Genomic DNA, 25,686 nt, shown 5'->3' with positions numbered 1-25,686 from the left:
TATAGAGATGTTATGTTTTCTATGGCTTCTAGATGATTTCTTAACCCTAAGATAAAAGTTTTATGTCTTATTTAACAACTATATTTTCATGCTAAGGAAAGCCACTCACCGGAAAATTTAGCTCACCTTTTAAAATGTTTTCACTTTCCCAAGTAGTGGTCGATTCCTTGGAGTCTAACTGATCTGCCAGTCTGCCACATACTAAAAGTTCTAAAGGAAGAAGAGAAATTTAGGTGGTCCATCTTTTGTTGTTTAAGTGTCAACTCATCATGTACATATTAGAGGGGAAGGGTAGAACCTTAGTTGGAACCACTATTGTATAACTTATATAAATTTTCTCTGGCTTATATATATATATTGTGTGCATCTGTGTTTAGTTGTAGTTATACATTGGAGAATTTGGTTGAGAGTATATTAAACTATTTATCAGGTGTTACAGATGCTATAGAAGCAAGTTTTAGGAGTCGAGATGGGCAATGGATGTCATAAAGGGTTGACATCTATTGTCTTCATACCTCTTTCTTGATTAAGAAGAAAATCTAGGAAGGAGTATAACAACCCTTACCAACATTTCTATGACAACCCTCCACCAACTTCCGACAGTAGGATATTATCTACAATGATGCAACGACTGACTAATATGAAAAGTAGGGAAGCCACTAATCCTATTCATTTTATAGGACGCACAACTAATTTAAGATTCTCCTCTCATTTTCAGACATTAACCTCATTTTTCCTGGATTTGGCTAATTCCATCACTCAATTGCGTCAAAGATAAATTCTACATACATAATTGATTCCATTTCCCAATTTAGCATTTGGGTTTTGTAGATTTCGACAATCCACATGACATCTTTTTTCCCTACATTGAAATCATTAAATATGTATGACTTGAATTTCAGAATGCAATAATTGGACATAATCAAAGATATTCTCAGATTTTCATAATTTCCACATAATCAAAGATATTCTTAGATTTCCATTAAATTTTCAATATTCCCAGTTTTAAAGTTTCAATATCTCTTGAAAAAACCTAAAAGATGGAATGAGACAGATTTTTCCCCATCAAGATGATTCATGCAAATAATAATAATAATTTAATATAAAATGTAGGTAGGTGAAAGCACTTTTGGCAATGGTTTTTCGAAAGCCTTTTCAGGGATTTATTTTCCAGGCTGTTATGTTGTAGCTTCCCCATCTGATTGTTAGGTATGCCTTTTGAGCCTTCCTTTTAATGTGGCACTAAACTCTAGCAGACCTTCTCCCATTGTCCCATTGGTAAATCTCCTTCGGAAGTGAAAAGCGAAAAGTTTTTCTTAGAATTAGACTAGTCTTTCCATGTGCTCTTGATGCGATAAATCCTATGTGATGAAACGTTGAAAGGAAAACTCGAAGAAAAACATGAATGAGAAAAACCTCTTTCAGGAGTTCCAACTCTGACTAATAGAAGTTTATAGCCGCATTCCAACCTGCACACAAGAACCATATATCAAAACCAAAACAAAGAAGCCAAAGCAAACAATTAATGCAAATCCCACCACTCCGCACTTTGAAGTTGAATATTGTTCACCCCAACCACCAATAAGGAATTAGAAAGCCACTGTTACTCCTAAATTCAAATTCTTCCATATAAAAGTGAGTTACAATAGCTGAGGATTGAAGAAAGCTGTTAGATATGCAATTACTGGGATCACAGCATTACCTATAATTATGGATAAAAGGTTTTTTTCTTTCATAAAATATTGTATAAATTTAGGTCTTAAATTTGATTTGATCATATACAGCAACATGCTATGGTAGAGACGAGGAAAATTGAAGGGGATGTAGAATTTCGGTCAAATTCAAAGATAGATAAATGGCAGCATATGCTTTACTAGCTACTCTACTCATTTAATATTTTTCTAAAGTCAAGCTACTCTTACAAGAATCAAAACTTTTTGAAACTACAGAAAATGAAGGCTTAAATGTAATTTTTACATTTCACTTGTACAGAAACACCCAATATTGAGCATGGCTAGAAATGAGATCAAATCACAAAATCAGTTTGGCATCTTTCCCTGACGACTGTCTCTCCAGTGATCGAGCAGTCTCGCAATACCGTGTTTCAAGCAAATATATACCTGCCTTTCAAACAAGATGAGCAACGATTGATCAGCTCAAAACTCTAATCTGTCGTGAAATCTTTGACTGCCTACAAGTTATCGGTGTTTAGTCCTACTCTCCAAAATTGATAGTTATTGGACAGTGCCATCGTGCCAACTTTTAACGTATGTGTATCAATCATATTTTTCAAATTTCAGAAAGCCAACTCCATAATCGAAGTGAAGAGCCAAATTATTCTTCCATTGTAGTTCCATCAGAATTACTTTCCTGTGGCACAATATTTTCATCATCTTTATCAGCCTCATTATCATCATTCTTAGCCTCAATATCATCATCATTCTTAGCCTCAATATCATCATCATTCTTAGCCTCATTATCATCATCATTCTTCGTCGAACTATCCTCGAGCATTGGCTCCTCCTTCGGTCCACTGTCTTTGTTAGCCTCATCATCTTCATTCTCAATTAAACCATTTTCAATTGCAGAACCTCCATCTGCGCCATTTGCAAGACCATCGGTCTTTGAAGTTTCCATGGTTGTGTCTGAAACACCATCATCATTGGCCTGCTCTGTATCCATAGCATTTTGCTGTATGTCAACATTGTCGTTGGGAGGAAGCTGCCCCGGATGTGTGGTATACCCATCAAATTGCTGGCTGCTGATCCGAATCTGCAGGGAAAAGGTTTAGCAATCCGCAGGACTATAACACAAATCACATAAGAACACCACTTAACAACTATATTCTCGATTACAAGGGGGAAAAAAGCTTTATAAAAACTTGAACTTGATGGTCTCTCTGCAAATCCAAGAGCACAAACCATTTGAATAATAGGAATAAATATACTCTCTGGCCAATATGGAGAAAAAGAAATCCCAGATCTTGAACACCGGAAGAAAAAGGTGGTGGGAGGAAACTAAGGAAATTTTAGGCTAATCCTCTCGAAGTGTATTTATTTCTCTTATTCATATTTGGAAGATTTTTGGTTAATCCTGATTTTTGGCTAATCCATCTCTATCAAAGTATTTCTTCAAAAATAATTTTTAAGTCAACCCAACATCTTTGGAGTATTTTTTATTTATTAAGATTTGTAAAATAATTAATTTTTCCATAAGTGCTTATAGGAAAATTAATTTCACTTAGCATTTTATCCTAAGGCTAGTTGAAACAAGCGATAAGCCTGTGATAATACCTGATAAAGCTGTTCCAGAATGCTGGCCATCTCCTCACTACCACTCACATGGTAAATAGGACCAGTGTCTGCTACATTACGTTCTGTATAAGATGTTATCTCATTCAAGTTGAGTCCAAGGCGGTCAGGCCTTTGAAGCAGAAGCTGAAATGTTGGCTGCAGTTCATAACATTGTTCAAACAGAGATCGGCGGCAGAAGACATACAAACCAAGTCGAGCACGAGACATGGCCACAATCAATCTTCTAACATCACGAAGGTGCCCCACAAAGCGGGTTCGAACTAGAGACAGTAATATATAATCATTCTGCTGACCTTGAAATTTATCAACTGTCGTAACCTAGGTTCAAATATCAAACAAGATTTGTTAACAAATAAATACAGCCATGCAGGCAGCAACATTAAGATTAGATGCATGCAAACATGAAGAATGCAAGACATTTAGACATTTAGATTCAAATATCAAACAAAATCCGTTAACAAATAAAGACATGCAGGCAGCAACATTAAGATTAGATATATGCAAACATGAAAAACGCAAAACATTTAGGTTTATTCGGCCCAATGGACAGTCACAGTTTTCTTCTTTTTAGGAAATATTGATTAAATTAAATGATACAAAGGATGAACCCATCCAAGGGAATAACAAAAGGTTTCTCCAATTAGTTAAAAGAGAGTTTACTTTAGGCTGTAGTTGTTAAAAAGAACCGCAGGTGAAGAGATGGTAGTTTATCCACAACAAATATAATGACTAGCAATTGAGAGAACATCAAAATGTGTACAAAGATACTGATTCCATTAACTAAAAAATTACGATAAGCAACAAATAATGTAATTGCTCACATACAGTGAACCATTTTGAAGATACCTTGCTAGGGGCACCAATGAAATTGTATGGTACACATCTACGATTGATAACATCTCGGATTAGAAGCTTCTGGCCATTGTAAGTTGTCAAGATAGATATCTTATTTGCAGGGTACCCTAGTAAACGCATATAAATATACACACTAACAACATATTCAGCTTCCCCCTCGTTCTGATAAAACCAAGGAGAAGGGGCAGTCTCACCCCTCCCTTGGTAGTCCGGCACATCCACTAGCTGATAATCATAAGAGAATCCAGCATTTGCTCTATGAAACATGACTGCCTCCTTCACATAGGGAAGATCTCCCAATTCTCTATATCTCCAGTTGTAAAGCTTGGCTATACTTGGTCTGGCACGACCTTGAGCATTGAGTTCAATATAAGGAATGCCCAATCTGACAAACCTTGTAAATAAACTTTGGTCCATATGGCTATACTTTTGAAAAGCCATATTCTTAACAACAGGGGGCAACTGATGGTGATCACCAATCAAAATGCAGCGTTTGAGACGTGCATAACCATCTTCCTGCCTCTGAAGTAACATTGGTATAAAAGTTTCAATTTCTAATATTTGTGCACTTTCTTCCATTAGCAAATTATCATACTTGAAACCTAAACGAAGAAAATCTTTCCTCTTTAGGGCAGCATGAGTGCAAGTCATTGCAACAATTTTTGCCTGCTTAGTCATCAAGTAGTTTGCACGATCAGCTGTAGACTTGAGTAATTCAAAAGCTCTACACTCTTCAAGCTCCTGAAACATTGTCTTGAGATGACGAAAGCACCCCTTAGCTGCCCGCATATCTTTATCAAAAAATTCACCCGTGAAAACTGGATTTGGTGCATTGGAGAAAAATTCCTTGAAGGGAAATCTCTCTTGAACAAAATTAGATTTATCCTCATTTCCAGCACACGCAGCTATAAATTGCTCCCAGCGTGAGTACACATGCAGTAACCAAAAGTATCCGGCAGTTTCACAAGTATATCCAACATCTTCAGGGAGTTGGAGAGATCTTGCCAGCCTCTCCACTTCACTTAGCAATTCCAACCTCCGCACAAGCATCGAATTGACACGCCCCTGTCGGCTGAAATCAAGATCAGTTGCCAATTCTTGTTCACCTTGACCAAGGCGAAGCAGATAGCGGGCAGGAACATCTCTCTGGGATCATTAGAGAAGTCGGGAAAAAAATATTATAAAAACTATGCAGCAAGATAGCTTAAATTATGCGTATATAAAAATAAACACTGTAGTGCCTGCACACATTAACACAATGGACAGATAAATGTAATCTAATTCTAAAGATAGTAACAGTTTTCTTCATTTACCTCCATTATCTTCTCGAATAGGTCATTCAGAGCTTGATTTGAGTGAGTGATTATCAATGTTCTCTGTGAAGGGCAATTGTGATAAAGAACATTTAGAACTTGAACGGCTGTGTCAGTCTTTCCAGTACCAGGTGGACCAACAACCATGGTTAATCCAGGTTGAACACCAGAGATAATTGCTCCAACCTACATTTAAAAATAAATAAACAAGTTAGACTCGTAGTTCAAATAGAGAGTTTCATCAACAAACACACCAACTTAAGCAACGATGTCCAAAGGTGTTATCCATTCAATAACCAAATTCCCCTATTTCAGGAAATTAAATCAACTCAAGGACAGGGAAATTAAATGCACATAAGAAAAATGAATAACTTCTAAAGAATTGTAATGCAAAATGACTAATAACTTGAGTCCTCTTTCCAAGTTTTGTCATTCTTTTTTTGAAAAGGAAACAATTCATTGATATAAGAGAAAAGCGAGCAAACGCCCAAAGTACAAGAGGGTTATACAATGAGCGGAATAACAACCGAATACCAAACGGATCAGCTAGCGCACCCGGGCATCTCAACTAGGTTGACACCCCCTTAGCACCCTCATCACATCCAAAAACAAACTAAGACTAGCTATAAATATAAGAAAAGCACTAAGCATTACAGTCCCCAAAATGAACAAACACGGGCAAAAACAGAAACAAACAGTCTGAAAAATCAAAGAGAAATCAAAGAGAACCGCTGGCTACTGAAAAAGCTAAAAACCATCACTCGAAAGGGAGGCAAACACTCTCCAATTGAGATTGAATTCTGATAAACTGTAGCTATTAAAATGCTTGGACAGGATACACCAAGAAGAAGCAAGCCGACGGGCTGATTCGAATCGATCTTGGCAACCAAGAGCCTTATCATGAAACACCCTTTGATTTCTTTCAAACCATAGAGACGACCGCATTAATCCACAATATACGGCTGGATTTATGGAGATTTATACCATCTAAAAGCTGCAGCAAGTTACCCTTAAAATCATTGCTCATAACCCATGAAAAGTTGAAGAAGGACGGCAACTTCTCCCAACACCAAGCTGAATAGGAACACGCAAAGAAAAGGTGGAGGGAGTCTTCAAACGAATGTAGGCACAAAGGGCACATTGAAGGAGAAATATAGCTGGTTGCCAACTTTCTTTGCAAAACTGAAGCTACATTCAGCTGACCAAAAAGCATTATCAGGCTACAAGTCTTCCACAGGGCCGAGTAAAGAGATTTGTCCAATGGAGAGGAGGGGGAAAGGTGTATTTTAAGGGAATTGACTGTGAAGAGACCCGAGGCTGAAATTGACCACTCCCTTTTATCAACATCCTCTGAAATTTTCCTTGTTGCAATAACCCTAAGTAGCTCTTGAAAAGAAATGATCTCCTCATCTCTAAGCAAACGACGAAAGGTGATTGACCAAACGGCCAATCTGCTGTCCCAATGGTCAGCAACATTCCAAGTTTTGTCATTCTATCACGACTAGTGCAAATATATGGAATAGTTTCTTGTAGGAGTGATTGAGTGGAATTCCACTCTTTTTCCATATATTAATGAAACTTGAAAAGTCTATTTCTATTAATATAAATTTGTAATCACCCTTGGAAATCATTGAAAAGTCTTCTTTTCTTTTTTTCTTTTTTTCTTTTTTTTTTTTGTCTTTTTAAATCAAAATAACCAAAAGTTATATAACAAAAATCTGATCATGAAAGAGACAACTAGGAACTCATGGTGATATGTACATATTGGATATCCAATTTTTATTACTAGTCCTTATCAATTTCTTACGTGTATTTTTTTTTTTTTTTTAAGAAACTAAACTAGTGTTGAAAAAAATAAAAAGAATACCGCTGCATACAAAAAACAAGCTCCAAACAAACAGGAGCCCAACACTAGCTATAAAAATGAATTCAATCCAAAAGAACAAGACCAAGACCAAGACCATAACTACAAAAATGCCTAGTGACTGATGCCACAGAGAAGCATTAAAACTTGAGACCTCCCAAACCTCCTCACCCAAATTCTCGACCTCCCTAAAAATCCTATTATTCCTCTCAAGTCTAAAGGAGAAACTTGTGCAGATAAGTCCTAGATGATGTAGTTTTGCAAGAGAAGTGCAATAGTCTGATCATCACTTCTCCATTTGCCCTTTTTCAGTTTCATGGAGGAAGTTCTATGCCATAATTAACTATTAGTTTGAACCACCTAAAAGATTAAAGGAGTTCCTCCAAAACTTATGTGGCTGCAGATTGAAAAAGAAACCTCATCTTAGAAATGAAATAATCTTCATTCTTTAATAATCTTGAGAAAAAAATCTAGAATCTTGGAGTTCATTGATATTGTTTCTTTCTTTGCAGGCAGCATCAATATTGAAAGCCATATAATTGATTGGTTGCTCTAATCCAAAAAAAATAGATTTGCTGAACAGTCTTACACTTCACATCAGTCAAAAACAGTCTTCCATGAAAAATAAATAAAAATAAAGAGCAAAATGTTAAAGAAGAACCTGTGTTGGAGTAAATCTGACAGAGTTCTGTTTAGGCTGATCTTGAGGATAAGGACCTGGGTCAGGAGGAGTATACGCCTCAACCATAAGTTTCTCCTTCTCAGCACAGGCATCCATCATGTTTACATCATTCTTTGAAATACTTGAAGACTTCTTATTCTCCGGGAGGGCATGATTGCTACCTTTAAGAACTCTAGGAAGCCTAATCCGGAAAGGGGGACTTGGGTGCAAAATCTCCTCACCATCGGGATTTGTAAAACAGACCTGAACAAATGAACATAATACATTTAGACACGGATACTTTTGAATTTTGATTATATACAACAGAGGCAGAGATATTAATTCACTAATTTAAGAAATCGTTTTAATTAAAAAGAAGAAGACAGAAGTAACCTCATAATCTGGAAAACATTCTTTCAAATGATCAGCGTCAAGAAATGTATCTTTGAAGTCTACTGCTTCCAAAAGATCTGGCATGTTAGTCCATTGAGCAGCAGAAGGATTCCCATAACCAAGAAGTATATTGTGCAACCAATCAGGAACGATACAGTATTCATTCATAAGATCCCTGATAGATTCCAATATAGCTTTAAAATTATTTTCCTTGGGTTTCCTCCTCATCAAGACATTAAATGTCCCATAGACATCTTCTGAACCCTTCTCTGCAATAGCACTGACATCCATATGGTACTGTGCTGTATCCAAAGCTACAGTTACAGTTCTCAACTCCCCCTTAGGAGGTTTCCACTCATCCGGTTTAATTCTTCCAGTAAAGTCATTCATGAGAGTTCCCTCTTCATCACGAATCTCAATAATTTCACATCCTCGTACACACTGAAGGCCAAGACGTTGAGGAACACTGGCCTTGTCAGCTTCCTCTGAACTTAGAGGCTCAAATGATGGACTAATAGAAAGTAAAAATAAAACATCGTGCTCCTTAAGAGCATTCCATTCAGATCTTATTTGGGCTCTATAGCTAGAAATGCTAAAAGTGACATCTGCCGTCACAGATGAAGGCTTGACTTCCCCAATATTTGGCTGCTTCACCTCAGTAATCTTGAATTCTTTAATTGGCACGGCCATTCTTGACCAGCCACGGAAAGCAGTTTGCCCCTCATTATTAATGTAGGCAAGGAGATGGGGTACAGCTTCCTGAATGTCTTCACGGATCTCATAAGTTGATTCCAGGCGGAAGAGATTGAAATTTCTCAGAAGATAGTCATGGAGCGTTAAAAACTGTAAATTTAACTTTGGAAGAGCCAAGCAACCTTCCCCCGAGTAATTTATGCTTGGCACAACGCTCTCATCCCACATTATCTCCTCATTTGGGTATAGTGGAAGTGCATTAATGGCTTCCTTTTGAGACTGTTGCTTCTCGAAAAAGGAAACAACAACCTCAATCAAAAAATCAACTCTATCCGACCAAGGATCTTCTTTTGACACTAACTTGAGCTGCAAAAGCAACACAAATGTCAGCCAAAAAGGAGCTTAGAACTATTTGTTATTAGAAGCTGGCAGCGAACTTTCACATAAAGCAAACCAAATGAGAGATAAGAAAACAACATACAAGGGCGAGAAGAAAATAAAATAGTTCTGTTTGGTACTTTTCATAATTTCCGTGAAAATGTTATATCCTTTCAGGAAAAAAGAAGTGACTATAGATTTTTTTATGGTCTTTCCATTGAAGACCCATAGCTAGAAATGGAAAACTCTTGTTATTCCATTACATTTTCATGCAGAGTTGACCACAGTTCCCTAATCACGAGGCATCTTAATTGAACACTGCCCTAGGTTGGGCGTCCCTATCTGAAGATTAAGTAAAAAACTATGAAATGAATCCAACAATAGTGATATTGAAGTTGATAAGTTACTGCTTTCTGATAAATCAGAAATACAAACAAAACGATCAACTCGTCTTTCAATTTATATTTTTAGCATCCCAGGATAATAATTTTTCACAGACCTTAGAGCAAACCAAATCTTTCAGCTCTGGAAGAGAAAGCACCAATAGTTTCTTGGCAAGGTCAGCACGTTTATGAATTGAACCAACATTGGCCAATGCAAGTTCCCGCAGCTAAGAAAAGGAAGAGAGTGATAAATACATTAGTCATGCTGACAAATTAAATTAAAATTATAAAGAAAAGACATAGTAAAAGTAATAATTAAATAAAAATCTATTAAATATGCCTCTTTCTTCATTGTACCTTACATGTTCAAATGCCCTGTCATTTTTTAATAAGAGGATTCCATAACCTCTTGTGCCTTTGTAATTACTGTTTTAGTCATCATTGTATTATTTGTTTACAATGGAAAGGGAATAAATGAAACATCCATTTGCATGGTTAAACATCCTTTTCGCTTCTAAATCATCTTAAAAACTAACCTTTGGAATCTTCTTAAATGCAAGAAGCTGAAAAGATTGGACACGGTCATAATGAGATTGGAGAACCTCATCATCCGTCAATTGTGTCCCAACATGATCATTGATCTCAAATCCTTCGTAGAACTGCAGCAGATCAACCAGCTGAGCAAAAAGTTTGCCTTTTTCATGTTTGTAAAGGGCACTTAAATGACATTTGGCAACAACACCAACATCAGCAACAAGAGGTCGAAGGTATCTGAATGGTCCAACAAGGGGAAAAATGAGACAAACATGATTAAAAGAATAAAACGAAGAAAGTCACTAAGCAAATGTAACTAAAGCAAGTAATCTTACAATCAATTAATGAAGATCAACAAAATAAATCAAACAAGTGATTGGAGAGCACTCATTCATTAGTTTTTGGCTCTACCTCCAACCCTTAGGCTGTTTTCTGTGGCCCTTGGTTTGGCCCTCTCTAATACATTTCTTGTTTCTCATAAAATAAACAAAATAAATAAAAATTAAAAAAAAAAACGAAACAAAACAAACAAAATAAATCAAATAGAAAAAATAACTATACATATTTAACTGCCATAATGCGCATAAAATCCATTAATGTAGTTTATTCACAACAAATTGGGGGGGAAATAAACTACAATAGAGATTTAATAAGAAAGTCAACCACAATAGCAAAAGGCTAACAATCGAGAGAGAGAGAGAGAGAAAGAAGAGAAATTATCATTTTGTGAATGGTCAAGTAAATTAAGACTACTGCATATCAATCCATCACAAATTAAACTATAAAACAAACTCCATCCATCAAGATTTAAATTCAAACAAAGGATGTAAATTGTGGTCACAGCATTTGAGTATACCTTCTTGTAGGGAGTTGACTTAAAAGATCAATCAGAAACTCCATGAACCTCTCGCAATACAAAATGCAAGCATTGTCTCCCTCTATCAAGCCATTGACATCAACAAATTGATCATTTCCATCACCTGAATTACTCAGAGGGAACACTTCACCATCCAAAACCTGGTTCCCAAAAGTAAGGGAAGAACAAAAGAAATTAGCCAATTTTTTGCACAAAAATTACAAAAATAATCTTAATCAGAAAGAAAGGCAACCTCCAGAAACTCTTCAATGAGATTTCTCAAGAACTTCACTTCAAGAGTTGACAATGGATCAAAAACCTCCCCTCGTTTAATAAACTCTTTAGCCTCTCTCTTTATCATTCTTTTCCATTTCTTAATTATATCAGTATTAAGACAAAGCTCCATCTGCAGATGAATGAAAAAGAAAATCATTGTTACATATTCCAAAGGTAACAGAAGATTAACGACAGAGTGTGACACGTCATACCTGAAAACGACCATAAGATAAACTGTGCCAAGACTGCAGACCTGCTATTCTCAATACCGTCTCACTGACAATCTCATCCTCCAAGCTCTGCAGAGGTTAGTTTTCAAAAATCTATAAGATATAAAAGAAGAATAAATGATAATACAGGGAGATATTGGCAGAAAACAGTCACGAATCCTAGAAAATTTATTTACTACTAGCCTATTCAATTCCATAAAAGGTAAATAATAACATTGGCATGCATAAATATGAATGTTTCATTGACTTTAAAAACAAGTTATTTTGTAATGAATTCACAAACAGACCCTAAGCTTTATAAAGTAATTTGGAAAACTCTTTAAAAATCACCTTCTGTATATAGACTCTTGCGTTTCTTATTCCTAAAAATACATATATATAGACTCTTGTGCTATGAGTTGTAATTTGTAAACAGTAAACACAACAGATTAAGTCCAAATTCAGTTTTACGAGTTCTCCTATTTTGTGTTTATGTACAAGGACGACGAGATCCGCTGGGCCAGCAGTGAACGAAGTGTTAAAGTAGAGAAAGCTAGCGTTCCGTACTCAGCCGGCATGCGTGCACATGAACTTATAAAAAGTGGTACGAGCTAAAGATGTTCAATTGGGTTTCCTTTCAGCCTTTCTCTTATATACGATACCAGCAGACGCACGCACCCCTGCCCGTCACGAATGCAAAGTGGAGAATAAGGTTGACATATTACCAATCATTTGTTTGTTAATTGTTTTTGCTTGGCTTAGCATTTTCAGTATTTTTTATACTTGCAGTTCTCAAAAGATCAGAAGATATAATTGACCAATTCTTATATGGTCATCCTTTTTTCTGAGAGAGAGTATATGGCCATCCTCTTCATCACAAAACTAAGATTATTTGGGTATTGTAATGAGAGGTGGCCTTTGGTAGCTAGGAAAGAAGAAACCACCATATTCTCAAGTTCGAGATGCTTCCAAAATGTCTGGGAGCTGATCATTTCTTGGATTGTTCAACTTAACTATCCTCCTTTTCTGTTATAGACTCCCCCCCACCAAAAAAAAAAAAAAGAAAAGAAAAGAAAAGAAAAAAACAACCCAGCAAGTAATGGTTCAACGATAACCGTATAAGTAAATTGCAATAAACAAGTCATATACCTGAAAGGCATTAATCATAAAAACAAGATAATTTGTTTTCTCTGCAATGCTTATTTCTCTTCCCTGCGTCATAAATAGAAGTAATTACATTTTCAGATAAAAGAATGATAAATTATGGTCTAAAATAACCAAAAATGTAGTAATTTCTGGTCTACATCATAACAAAAAAGACATTCATATGATGACATTAAAAGTAAAACTTCCCAAAACTTTCAGTCGGGAGGAGGAATTATTTAAGTAGAAACTAAGACATAATAAAGCTGAATACCCAATCATCAGCATAAAGTCAAGTCATAATCCTACTTATAATGGTTCTCATTAGAAGCAGGACAATTTTATCAATAGAAAAACAATTAACAAGAGAGAGAGAGAGAGAGAGAGGATAAGGCATATTCTTAAACTAAGAAACAACCAACAATAGATACAGAGAGCTGCAAAAACAACCCAAACTAGCAAAACACGAGCACAATTGACTAGTAGGTGGTTATCTTCTTCTTCAACCATTACAACAGCTCTGCCCCATGCAACTCCATATTCGGAAGTAAAAGGCACAACCCAAAATATGATTGAAACTGTCCGCTTAGATACTAGACAAGACACCCAATTCAGGCCAAGAACGAGCTAAGTAAAGAAGCATACTTTCTTCTGGATTTCAAGCCTCTACAAAGATGAGAAAGAAAAGTCCAATCTAGTAGGATTTTAGTAACTAAATCTTTACCCGATTTTCAGTACTGGAACGGCCTCTATTTTTGTATAGCTCATTGTATTTACATTCCTCTGGATGAGAGTGGTTTCTCAATTAAATACACACATATATAAATAATTACTCAATGACATATCAAAATTGAAGTATAAAACTAAAGGATAATAATTTTTCTACTAAAATTATCGTTGCAGCAATTCTCACAAGCATGGGATGGGATACATAATAAGTCAATCAAAATAAAACTAACCTCCTTCAGTCGAAGAACCCTCTCAAGAAACCCCTTAAAGACGTCCTTCCTATCATAAAAACATACCCAAGCTGCTACATTCTCTCGAAACTACAATATCAAATTTCAATTTGTAAGTCTCACAGAAGATTCAGATTATGAGCATTCCCCAAAAAATGGCATTTTCAATTTTAAAAGAAATAAACAATAATACACTGTTTCAATCAATTAGAACCTAATAACGGTAATAAAAGATCCTCCTTTCGTGTCCTTGAGTTCTAAAAAAAATAACGGTAATGAAAGAGTGGTACGGCTTCTGGATGAGCTCTTAAAAAGTTCACTTCAGTTTTTCATAAAATTAATTAAACTGTGGCTGCACATAATAAAAGGGGGGAATGGAGGGGGGGACTTTTCTCCTTTTCCTTAATATGCCAGCAACCAATAAAGAAACCCTGGTTGAAACAAGCACTTCTTCCAAACGAACACTCTTCCAGAAACCATGAATTACTGTGCAAAGCTTATTGTTATTGCAACAATAAGTAATTTCGGATTAGCAAGCAACAACTTTACATTTCCGGCGAAATGCTTTATAGATTTCCATTACAACACAGCGAGAAGGACAATTGAACGGAGAAATACTCACGAGAACAGTCCAAGAATTCAAGAAAGCTGTTACCTTCTCATTAACCATGAGTATCATCGACATTACATGCTCGAACGTCGCAGTCTCCGGGTCAAAATTAGGCCACAAATAGTTTTCCAAGTACTGACTGACCTCCAAAATCATCACCCTCTGCAGAGGCACGGTCTTGCGCCCCTCTTTAACCGAAAGCTCCGTCTCATAAATCTTCTTTACTAACTCTGGATCAAAGGGCTTCTTAGGCTTCGAAGGGTCGGTTACTTTCGACCAGTTCGCCGCCGCAATCTTCGTCAGCCGGTCTCGCTGAATCTCCGAAAGCGTTATAGTGTTTGGCAGTGCCGCACCAGGCTTGGACTCCACGGGCTTGTCGTCGACCTGATTGGACTCGACGGGGTACTCCGCCACTCTGTGGCGCTTGAAATCGTAAACCCCAGTTCCATACACCTTCGGCATTGTAAGTAGTTGGAAACTTTAACTTCTATGGCGGAGGGAGGGGGTTCTAGGGCTCCGGAGTTTACAGAAGTGGTACAGGGCTTTAGCTAGGGGGGTGGATTTACTGAGGAATAAACCTCAGAAAATTAGTTTTGAAAGAGCAGCAGAGTCGGTCTAGACGTCCTAGTGACTTGCTGGAGACGGTGAACGGTGAAAATCTTCGCCGTGGCGGTCGGAATTAACTGATTAGGGAGGAGGCGCCGGCGTCGGCGTAAATAGCCATCACCCGACCACAGCCGTGATCGTCTTATATCTTATAACCAATTCCAATCCAAAGGCTTTTGGTAAATTGGCCTTTGAAATGTCTAAATTGCCCCTACTAAAAATGTCATTTGGTTTAATGGATCCCTTTGGATTAGCAATTTATGTCTTCAATTTTAATTTGGGATACATGTCAATTTTTAATTAGTCTCAAATTTAATTATTTATAATTTCGCCATTAATTTGAGAAATGATGTGACAATTTGTGATTTGTCCCAAATTTCTCATGCAATAAATGCTCTTTTTCAAAATGCATTTCGAGATTTATGCACGTATATGGGTGAGTGAATCTCGCAAAAGATAAAATTTGAATCGAAGTGCAAGTTATACATTCTTGACTTTGATTCTGCTTGATGTGTCAACCCAATCAAACTATGAATTTGGTATACAGGTTTGATCTCAAATTTTATGTATGTTTGACATACACATTTGTTATGCTGACTTATCAAAACGGAATTTAGGTCAAAGTTTTGACTTTCTTTCTTGAGATAAATTTCAATTTGAATTTTAGTAGAATTTATCTTTCACCTAATTCAAAATTGAATTTGGAGTAAAATTGAACTTTTACCCAGGATGCTTGGCTTGAACTTGGAAAAGGACTTGAAGAATAGATTTGAACTTTATTCAGTTTTACTTGGGGATCAAATTATGAATTGTCTCCTATTTAATTTTAAGATAAATTGGAGATATTAACCACAATTCGATTTAACTTGATACAAAAATCTAAGCTTTGATTATTTGAATTTGGGACAAAAATTTAGAATATGGTTGTTGAATGAGAAATTTTGGACAAATTCCAAACAATTGAATTTTGGACAAATTAGAAATTGACATGTGTCCCCAAATTGAAGTTGAAGACATAAATTGGCAAATTCCGATGATGCCACGTGTTTTTATCACAAGAGTTGGATTGTGTGAAATTAATTTGGTCTAATTTAATATTATAATTTGAGTTAAAGTCTAGTTTGAAGGAATTATGAAGTTCTATAGTGGAAGCAGAGATCGGCTCAATTTTTTATTTTCCACATAATCAAGTATTTTACAGGACAAAAAAATTATTATGCATTAATTTAGAAAATTCACATTATGCATTAAGAGGAAAAATGGACAAGAATACATACCCTTCAAGACAAAAAAGTTCTTCATGAATCCTCTTCCAGACACAATCCAAAGAACGAAAATCCAACAAACACTACCACAAGTGAGTCCTCGTATTCTTTTTTGGGATGAGAATTTCTCAAGAGTGTGTGGGCTCTGAGATTTTGGAAGGGGAATAGAGTTTGAGGGAGGGTGGATTCTTTTTTCTTAGGAAAAAGGACCAAAAGCTTTCTCATCCTTCTTCTCTATGAAAAAGAAGATTCGACAAAAAAAAAAAAAAAAAACATGCGTAAAAATCATTCCACCAACTTGTTGATTGAGAGAATTAAGGGAGTAATTTTGAAATTTAAAAATAAAATAAAATAAATTTAAATAATAATTATATATATATATTATATATATATATATATATAATAACTAACTTATTATATATATAACACTATATGTTATATCAATTATAACACATACCTATAGTTTTTTATATTGTATCAAGTACAATATAACTCTATAATTTTTAATTATCTCAATCATTTGTGGTATTTAATATAAATCACATTTATACTAAATTTAATTATATGAATCCAATCCATGTAATTAATATTTGAATCATATTCAAATACTTATTTCCTCTCAAATAAAGTTTATGTTATAATGTATCAAATACATTAATTTAATTATATCACATATATAATTAATTTAATTATATCATATATAATTAATTCCCTCAATTAATTTGAACAATTCAAATTAATCCAAAATTAATTCTCAATAATCCCCGTTGAGCTACAGAGGGAACCTTACGGACCTGTAAATTGAAGCTCCAATAGTACTTGAATAATTAATTAAACTCTTTTAATTAATTATTCAACATCCATTAAATGTTGGTCACTCCACTAAAGACCGACAGTTGCACTCTTCATGCTACATATATATTTATGTGTCCATTGGATATAACCAATCAACAGTACGATGACCCTTCACAAATTACTCGTAAGTACAGTTGGGCCCTAATAATCGTTTTGCCCCTGTAGTTTCATCTAACTCCTTAAGTACCATTGATCCCTCTAATGAACAATAAGTCATAGTCCAACTATGACCAAACCTATGGCCAAACCTCTCTCGGGTCAAGAGAGAGTGTGGCGCCACATTGTTCAAGCCCTAGAATCAGCCCTTAAGGGAGCAATTTATCTACTTATCCAGACATTGGGGAATGAGTGAATTCCATCTTGTATAGTTGTGTTCCCAGCTCTCCAATCCGACGAACCCCAAAATGGTAGGCTTATTAAGTCAACGATTTAGGCACTTTTACCCATACAAATCAAAGGACCGCTTTCATAGGCAGAAGTTCAAAACTCACTCAAAATTCAGATCATGTCACCTATGGTCATCTTGGTGAAATGTAAGTCTCTATTATGAACGGTATTATATAATAAGATTAGTCATTTCGTGGTCCGGTCTTATATAAACTCCTTTGTATAGTATACCATCGGTCACATGTCTCCACATGAATGATCAGGTTTAGATCATTTATAGCACTTTACAACAATTGTAACATCTACAAAGTGGGTCATATTCGTAGTGTCACCAGGATAAGGTACCTAGTCTTATCTATCTACTATAGACCATTTAGGTTATCACTTAAACATGATCCACCTGTATGTCTCTACATACATGTTTAAGCTACAAAAGATAATCCTGGATGTTAGTTTATTGGTTTGTGGGTCAATGCTACTAAATGTCTAATAAAATATCTCATATTTTATTAAATAAATAAAATTGTTTGTACATTACAATTACAAACTACAAGACCACGAGATTTAGGGCATCAACCCCAACAAGCATGATGGAGCTGACAAATGCTAAGTAGCGGAAAGGGGAGCCAGTCATCGACTACATCAACCGATGGAGAGCTCTAAGTTTGGACTGCATCACCAAACTATCTGTTGTAAAAATGTGCCTCCAAGTGATGCATTGGGGACTTCTTTATATTCTACAGGGAATAAGGCCCTGTACGTTTGAAGAATTGGCAACTCGCACCTACGATATGGAGTTAAGCATCGCCAATATAAGAATGAAGGATTTATTTTTGCCTGAAGTGACGAAGGACAAGAAAGAAACGATAGGGGTTGAAAAATGAAAAGCGCCATAAAGGAATCAACGGTCGTTGATACGACCCGTTGAATTTTTTTCAAAAGGAAAAGAGAAGAAAGTTGAGAAGAAGGACGGGGGAGGCGAAAGACGTCGCCTAACTTTGAAAGAGAGGCGTGAAAAATTTTATCCGTTTCCTGACTTTGATATTGCAAATATGCTTGAGCAACTGCTAGAAAAAAAAAAACTTATCTAGCTACCGGAATGCAAACGACCGGAACAAGTAGGGAAAGTGGACGATCCTAACTACTACAAGTATCACAAGGTCGTTAGCCACCTGATCAAAAAATGTTTCATGCTAGAGAGTTGATTCTAAGGTTGGCTCGTGAGAGGAAGATTGAGTTAGATCTAAACAAGGTTGCTAAAAAAAAATCATGTCGTAGTGGCATAACCCCAAATGCTCCAATATCAACTATTTGTTATGTTGAAAGAGAGAGTTTGGTTCAGTTTGGGACTCTTGAACCTATGGTCGTTGGTTCAGCAAGCGATCCAAATGATAGATTTTCAAAACAAAGAAGAACATGTTAATAGTGACGATGACAAAGGATGGATTCTTGTAACACGTCAAATGAAGAGAAAGTCGAGTCCTACCCAAAAAGAGTCGCGTTCCTACCGGAGTTATAAAAAAGGGAACAAGACTCAGAAAAGGAAGGGAAAAAAGAAGACTTGGAAGCCCAAGTTTATGGAGGAGGAAGATGAGGACTTCCCTCAACCCAGGCGACATGTGACGTTAGCAGATTTCCTTCTGGAGAACTTCTACGATCATTGTTTGAGGAAAATGCCAAAGGTTGTTGTCTGTCACGCTGTCAGCACGATAGAAGAAGTGGATACTTCTCTAAGTTCATCGAAAACAATGGAAGAATCAAAAGACTTGCCATCGTTCAACATAGATGATTTGTTGCCACTCCCTCATGCAAACAAAACCGTTCTCATCGATGCATTGTTAGAATCCAACGCATCTAGTGTACCGTGTTGGGTTTTATGTCCTAAAAACTCACATTTTGTAAAATAATAAATATTTTCTATTATTAATATACTTGTTATTGATCTCATAAATTGTATGAAAGTCTAAATCCAATAAACTAAGACCCATGACTATTGTATGAGTACTTGAACTTTATGTGGAGATATAAGAATGGATCAGGTTCGAGTAAATAGTCAAAATGATCTATGGTACATGAATGAGGTTGGGTACCTTATTCTGGTAACACCATTGGATGTGCCCTACTTTGTAGTTGTTACAAATAGTTGTAAAGTGCTACATACGATGTGATCCTAATTCGTACATGTTATGACATGAGGAGTGAGGGCATTCTATGCAATGAGTTCGCATAAGATCAGGACCAAGAAATAAGTCACTCTTACTTTATAACGTTGTTTACTATTTAAGACTGACTATTTCACCTAGATGACCTAGGTAACTCGATCTTAATCCTGAGCTAACTATGAACTCCTGTTTATTCGGGATTGCCCTTAAATTTGCATAGTTGACAGTTGGTTCAACAGCGTCAGCTTAATAAGACTCCCATTTTAGGGGTAAGACCAGATAGATAGCTGGGGACATAGGGTGCAAGACGGAGTTCACATCTACCCAATTTAAAGATAGGAGAAAGGTTGTTCTCTTAAGTACTGAATCCATGTCTTGAACAAGGGGCCCCACTCTTTCACCAGGCTGAGAGAGTTTGGTTTAGTGATTGGATCACAAACCAGTTGTTCATTAGAAGATCAGTAGGGACTTAAGGAATAAGACGTAATCTCGGAGATAAAATAGCTATTTGACCCAGCCGTTATTACGAACAACTTGTGAAGGGTTGACTTGCTGATTATGGTTAAATCATGTGGACATAATATATCTACAGTGAGGGGAGTGCAACTTTGGGCTTTAGTGGAGTGACCCATTAGTTAACGAATGAAGATTAATTTGGTCTAATAAATTTAGCCAATTAATCTCGGATCATTGGAGCCCATGATTTGTAGGTCCGCGAGGTCCCCTTACTAGCTCGTAACGGACTAGCTCTAGGATAGCGTGATAAGTTAATTTGAATCGTTCAAATTAGAATTAAGGAAATTAGTAATTGTATGAGATATAATTATATGTTTAATTTTAAAATTAAATGGAATAGGAGAATTTATATTTTAAATATGATTTAAATATATAAAGATGGATATGTGTTAAAATTAATTTAATATTTGATATTGAATTAATTAAGTTTTATTTAATAATTAATTTATGAAATTAATTAAATTTTCATTTTTAAAAATCAAAATAGATTTTATAAAATCAAATTTTGATTTTAGATAAAATTGGAAAAGTAAAAACTAAAAACACACAAAATGGAAAAAAATGTTTTTCCATTTTCCATCACCTAGGTAGCTCACACATGAAGCAATGTCTTGGCCTTGTCTTCTTCAAGCATGAGCTGCAACTCATACAACTCTTCTCTTTGCATGTTGATCTACAATATAATGAAGAGATTGGAGTGAAAATCGAGCATGCAATCAATAGAGATTTTGAGAGAAAATTGGGTTTGAAGAAAGAGTTCTTCAACTAGTTTTCTGCAGTGAGCATTTTTTTCCTTCTACCATTGATTCAAGCTTGTTTTGAGTCCCACAACTCAATCTAGAACACCAAAAGAATAGTGGAAAAGATCTTGAGGTAGTCTACAACAAGATTTGGAGAAGATAGCAGCTGATGAAGGAGCTTTGAAGAAGTTCTATAAGAGGTATGTCTCGAAACTCACTTTTTTCTGCAAAAGCATGCTTTATATTTTGCTAAAACTAGTGAATTTGAGTTTTGGCTGTTTAATTCTCTTTAATTTCTCATTTAAATTTGTAATTGGCTCTTGCTTGATGATCTTTAATGTGTCCCCAAGAGTCTGTAATTTATTTGGAGTCAATAGAGTTGGAATTAAGCGGTAAATCGAAGAAACAAGCAAAGGGGCCGAGTTGCAGTTTCAGAAAAACAGCCTCTGTTCTTATCGTCGCTGAGTTTCAGTATCTAAACGATTGTTTAGCTTCATGCATTAGACGATGTGAAGAAAAGCTAGACGATCATATAGCAATGGGCACTAGTCGTTGTGATGTTGTACACTAGACGATCGTGTACCTGTGCGAGCTAAACAATGCGTTCAATTTGATATACGATAGTACTAAGCGATTGTTTAGGTTTGACGGAAACTAAATGATACGCTGAATTTACTATATAATGGTACTATGAGATCGTTTAGCAACGATGCGCACTAAGCGATGCGATGAAATGATACGCGATAGTGTTGAGCGATCGTTTAGATGCGGAGTTAAGCGATCGTGTAGAAGAAGTGCTAAGCGATACATTGAAAGTTTCTATCTGTGCGATGGAACTAAACAAATCAGTTACCTACGATGCTGAACGACACGATGATGTTATATACGATAGAGTTAAACAATCGTTTAGCTACGGTAGATACTAAACGATGACATGACACGCTGGATGATAGTGTTAAGCGATCGTTTGGTTCTATGCGATAGAGCTAAGCGATGCGATGAAGAGCTATACGATAGCCCTAAGTGATCACTTACTACGATTGTTTATCTTTGATTGAGAGCTAAACAATGCATTAAGTTGTTAAGCGATAGCACTACGTGATCGTTTACCTCTATGCGGCAGCTAAGCTATGCGTCGAATTGTTATACGATAACATTACGCGATCGCATACCTTTGTGCGACAGCTGGGCGATACATTGAATGCTATGCGATGACATTAAATGATAGTTTGCCTTTTGCGCGAGCTAAACGATCAGCTTCATGCGTTAGACGATGGAGCTAAGCGATCGTGTAGTAAATTTTCTGTGTAAACGATGGACCTACGCGATAGTGTGAGACACTGAGCGATCGTATAGCTTCCTTCAGCACTAGACAATGACACTATGCGATAGAAGGAAAATACTACACGATCGTGTAGCTTTGCTAAACGATCAGGCAAAATGCAAGAGATGGTCATCATGTTGAACATGTGTAAGGGCTGCCGATTTGACTGGTTCTCTTGTGGTATGGTTCAGTTCAGCTTCGAATCGTTCTTGGCTGGTTCGGTTCAGACTTAGTTGGTCTGGTTTAGACGGTTCGGGTCCGGTTCAAGCTACTTGAGTTCGTTTTGGAGCGGTTCGAGCGGTCTTGGTCCTGTCTCTTATACACATCTAGATGTGTATAAGAGACAGGTCTAGGAGCGATTCGGAAGCTGTTTTATAATAAGTAGGTTCTGTTTGCTTTTTTTTTTTTTTTTTTTGCCAAAACTAAAATCATATCAGTCTGTGTTTAATTATTTATACATTTGATGTATTTTATAACTAAATAAATCTTATATGTGCATATAGTATGCCATTAAGATTTAAAATCCTACCATATGAAGCATGTTATATGCATTGAAAGTATGTTATAATTGTTATAATATATAGTATGCATGTTAGGGTTTCTTAATATAAATGTTATATTAAATGTTGAATGCCTCATGTATGTTATGGATGAATAGCATGTCTAAAGTTTTATAAGTTATAGTTTCGTCTTGGATATTATCTTCTATTTTAGAGGCAAGTTCATACCGTTCTAAAAGATCTAAAAATGGCGGATCACACTTACAAGAATTACTAAGTTGTTAATAAAGATCTTGATCGAAAATGATAACTAAACGACTATAGGAATAAGAGTTATTCCGGGGATAGTGTTTGGTCAAAATTGTTTGTTTTAGTGAAGGAATATCTATCTGCCCTACGGTAGCACATATTCTGACTCACTAAAATATTGTTGCAAATAAATAATGGTTATGAGTACATTATTACTTTTTGCTAAAAATTTGATTTTGGATTTAGTTACAATTTGCTAATTAGAATTTGTTTGAATTTTATCAGCATGTCGAATTCTAGAATACTCACTTCTGACTTATATAACAGTAAAATAAAACCAACAAACAAATTACTAGCGGTTGATTACACCAACAGGGTTTTAATAGAGGATTGTCCTCTATCTCCCAACTCCTCTGAAATTATGAATTATGTAGATGAGAATGCACAATTTGAACAATGAGATAAATATGATCTACTTGTTATCGAAGCATGTTTAGTGGAAAACGATAAAATCTGGATAATTGATTCAGGTGTCGCTAATCATATATGTACTATCTCACAAGAAACAAGTTCCTGGAGACAGTTGACAGAAGGTGAAACAATCTTTAAGGTAGGGATGAGGGAGATTGTTTCAGCCAAAGCAGTAAGAGATATGAAGTTATTTATAGGAGATAAGTACATTTATTTGAAAAATGTATATTATATTCCTTCTATGAAAAAGACTTTAATCTGCCTCCTATTTGCTAGAACAAAATTATAAAGGTTATTTCGAAAATGGTGAAATGTTCATCAAAATGGGAAATAAACAGATTTGCTCTGCAAAATTAGAAAATAACTTGTAATGTTAAAACCAATTGGGGTCAAAGCTGTTTTAAACATAGAGATGTTTAAAACTACTGGGACTCATAAGAAGAGGAAGATTTCTCCAAATGCCTATCTTTGGCACTTGAGACTGAGTCACATAAATCTCAACAGGATTGAGAAATTGGTTAAGAACGATCATCTAAATAAGTTGGAAGACAACTCATTACCACCATGTAAGTCTTGTCTTGAGAGTAAAATGACAAAAATATCTTTTTCTGGAAAAGGTCTTAGAGTCAGAGAACCCCTAGAGCTGATTCACTCAGACCTTTGTAGGCCTTTAAATGTTAGAGCAAGAGGAGGGTATGAATATTTCATCAAATTTATAGATGATTATTCTAGGTATGGGCATATTTATCTAATACACCAAAAGTCTGAAACTTTTGAAAAGTTCAAAGAGTATAAGGCTGAGGTTGAAAATCAATTAGGTAAAAAGATTAAAACGCTTCGATCGGATCAAGGTGCTGAGTATATAGACATAGAATTCCAGAACTATTTGATAGAACATGGAATTCAGTCTCAACTCACAGCCTTTGGCACACCTCAGTAGAATAGTGTGGCAGAAAGGAGAAACAGAACCTTGTTGGACATGGTTCGTTTCATGATGAGTTACGCTCAGTTACCAAATTCTTTTTGGGGATACGCAGTTGAGATTGCAATGTATATTTTGAACATGGTTCCCTCGAAAAGTGTTTCTGAAACACCTTACGAGCTCTGAAGAGGACGTAAAAGAAATTTATATCACTTCAAAATTTGGGGTTGTCTGACACATGTGTTGGTGCAAAATCCTAAAAAGTTGGAACACCATTCAAAAGTATGCCTATTTGTAGGCTACCCAAAGAAACTAAAGGTGATCTCTTTTATGATCCTCAGGAAGATAAAGTATTTGTATCGACAAATGCAACCTTCCTGGAAGAAGATTATATAAAGAACCATCAACCTCGCAGTAAGCTAGTAATAGAAGAAATGTCCAGAGAAATGACAAACGTATCAACAAGAGTTATAAATCGAGCAGGTCCTTCAACAAGAGTTGTTGATAGAGCAGGTCCATCAACAAGAGTTGTTGATGAAACTGATACTTCACATCCTTCTCAAGAGTTGAGAATGCCTCGTCGTAGTGGGAAAGTTGTGCAACAGCCTGACCGGTACATGGGTTTAACTGAAACTCAAATCATCATACCAGATGATGGTTTAGAGGATCCATTGTCTTTTAATCAAGTAATGAACGATGTGGACAAAAACCAATGGATTAAAGCCATGGACCTTGAAATGGAATCTATGTATTTCAATTTTGTCTGGGATCTTGTAGATCAACCTGAAGGGGTAAAACCCATGGGTTGTAAATAGATCTACAAGAGAAAATGAGACCAAGTTGGTAAGGTACAAACCTACAAAGCTAGACTAGTGGCAAAAAAGTTTATCCAAAGAGAGGGGTTAGATTTTGAAGAAACCTTCTCTCCAATTGCCATGATAAAGTCTATTAGAATACTCTTATCCATAGCCACATTTTATGATTATGAAATATGGTCAATGGATGTCAAGATAACTTTTCTGAATGGCTATCTTGAAGAGAGTATCTATATGTCTCAACCAAAAGGTGACTCACTATAGTATTGTTGCAAATAAATAATGAAATTTGGGTACATTATTGTTGGTTTAAGGAAGCAAGCAGCGGAAGTAAAACAAGATCATTAGGCATTATAATTCATTAATTTTGGCTTTAATTTAAGCATGATCATAAACTAGAAACAAAGTTTCATCACTAACCTTTGAAGAACAC

The 25,686-nt window shown here is 35.9% G+C and overlaps 1 protein-coding gene across 5 annotated transcripts; it reads right to left on the bottom strand.

The window, feature by feature from the left end:
- Positions 1–941: 941 nt before the first annotated feature.
- LOC120080920 (RNA helicase aquarius) lies at positions 942–15,185 on the bottom strand. 5 transcript variants are annotated; one of them, XR_005482681.1, is made up of 16 exons: positions 14,487–15,185; positions 13,832–13,921; positions 12,879–12,941; positions 11,733–11,819; positions 11,498–11,650; positions 11,245–11,405; positions 10,391–10,625; positions 9,971–10,081; positions 8,401–9,459; positions 8,008–8,271; positions 5,483–5,668; positions 4,161–5,315; positions 3,294–3,632; positions 1,978–2,772; positions 1,417–1,469; positions 942–1,287 (listed from the first exon to the last, which is right to left on the bottom strand). XR_005482681.1 is itself a non-coding variant. In XM_039035600.1 (14 exons), the coding sequence occupies exons 1-14, from the start codon at positions 14,901–14,903 to the stop codon at positions 2,335–2,337; spliced, it is 4,758 nt and encodes a 1,585-aa protein (XP_038891528.1). In that variant the 5' UTR covers positions 14,904–15,185; the 3' UTR covers positions 1,849–2,334. The 5 variants fall into 5 exon arrangements, 1 of the variants encoding a protein (XP_038891528.1); XR_005482683.1 differs by having other exon boundaries at positions 2,121–2,772; XR_005482680.1 differs by having other exon boundaries at positions 942–1,469.
- Between the last annotated feature and the right edge of the window lie 10,501 nt (positions 15,186–25,686).

Source organism: Benincasa hispida, chromosome 7 (genome assembly GCF_009727055.1).
Source record: "Benincasa hispida cultivar B227 chromosome 7, ASM972705v1, whole genome shotgun sequence".
Classification (NCBI taxonomy): domain Eukaryota; kingdom Viridiplantae; phylum Streptophyta; class Magnoliopsida; order Cucurbitales; family Cucurbitaceae; genus Benincasa; species Benincasa hispida.
This window is presented reverse-complemented; position numbering and strand designations above follow the sequence as displayed.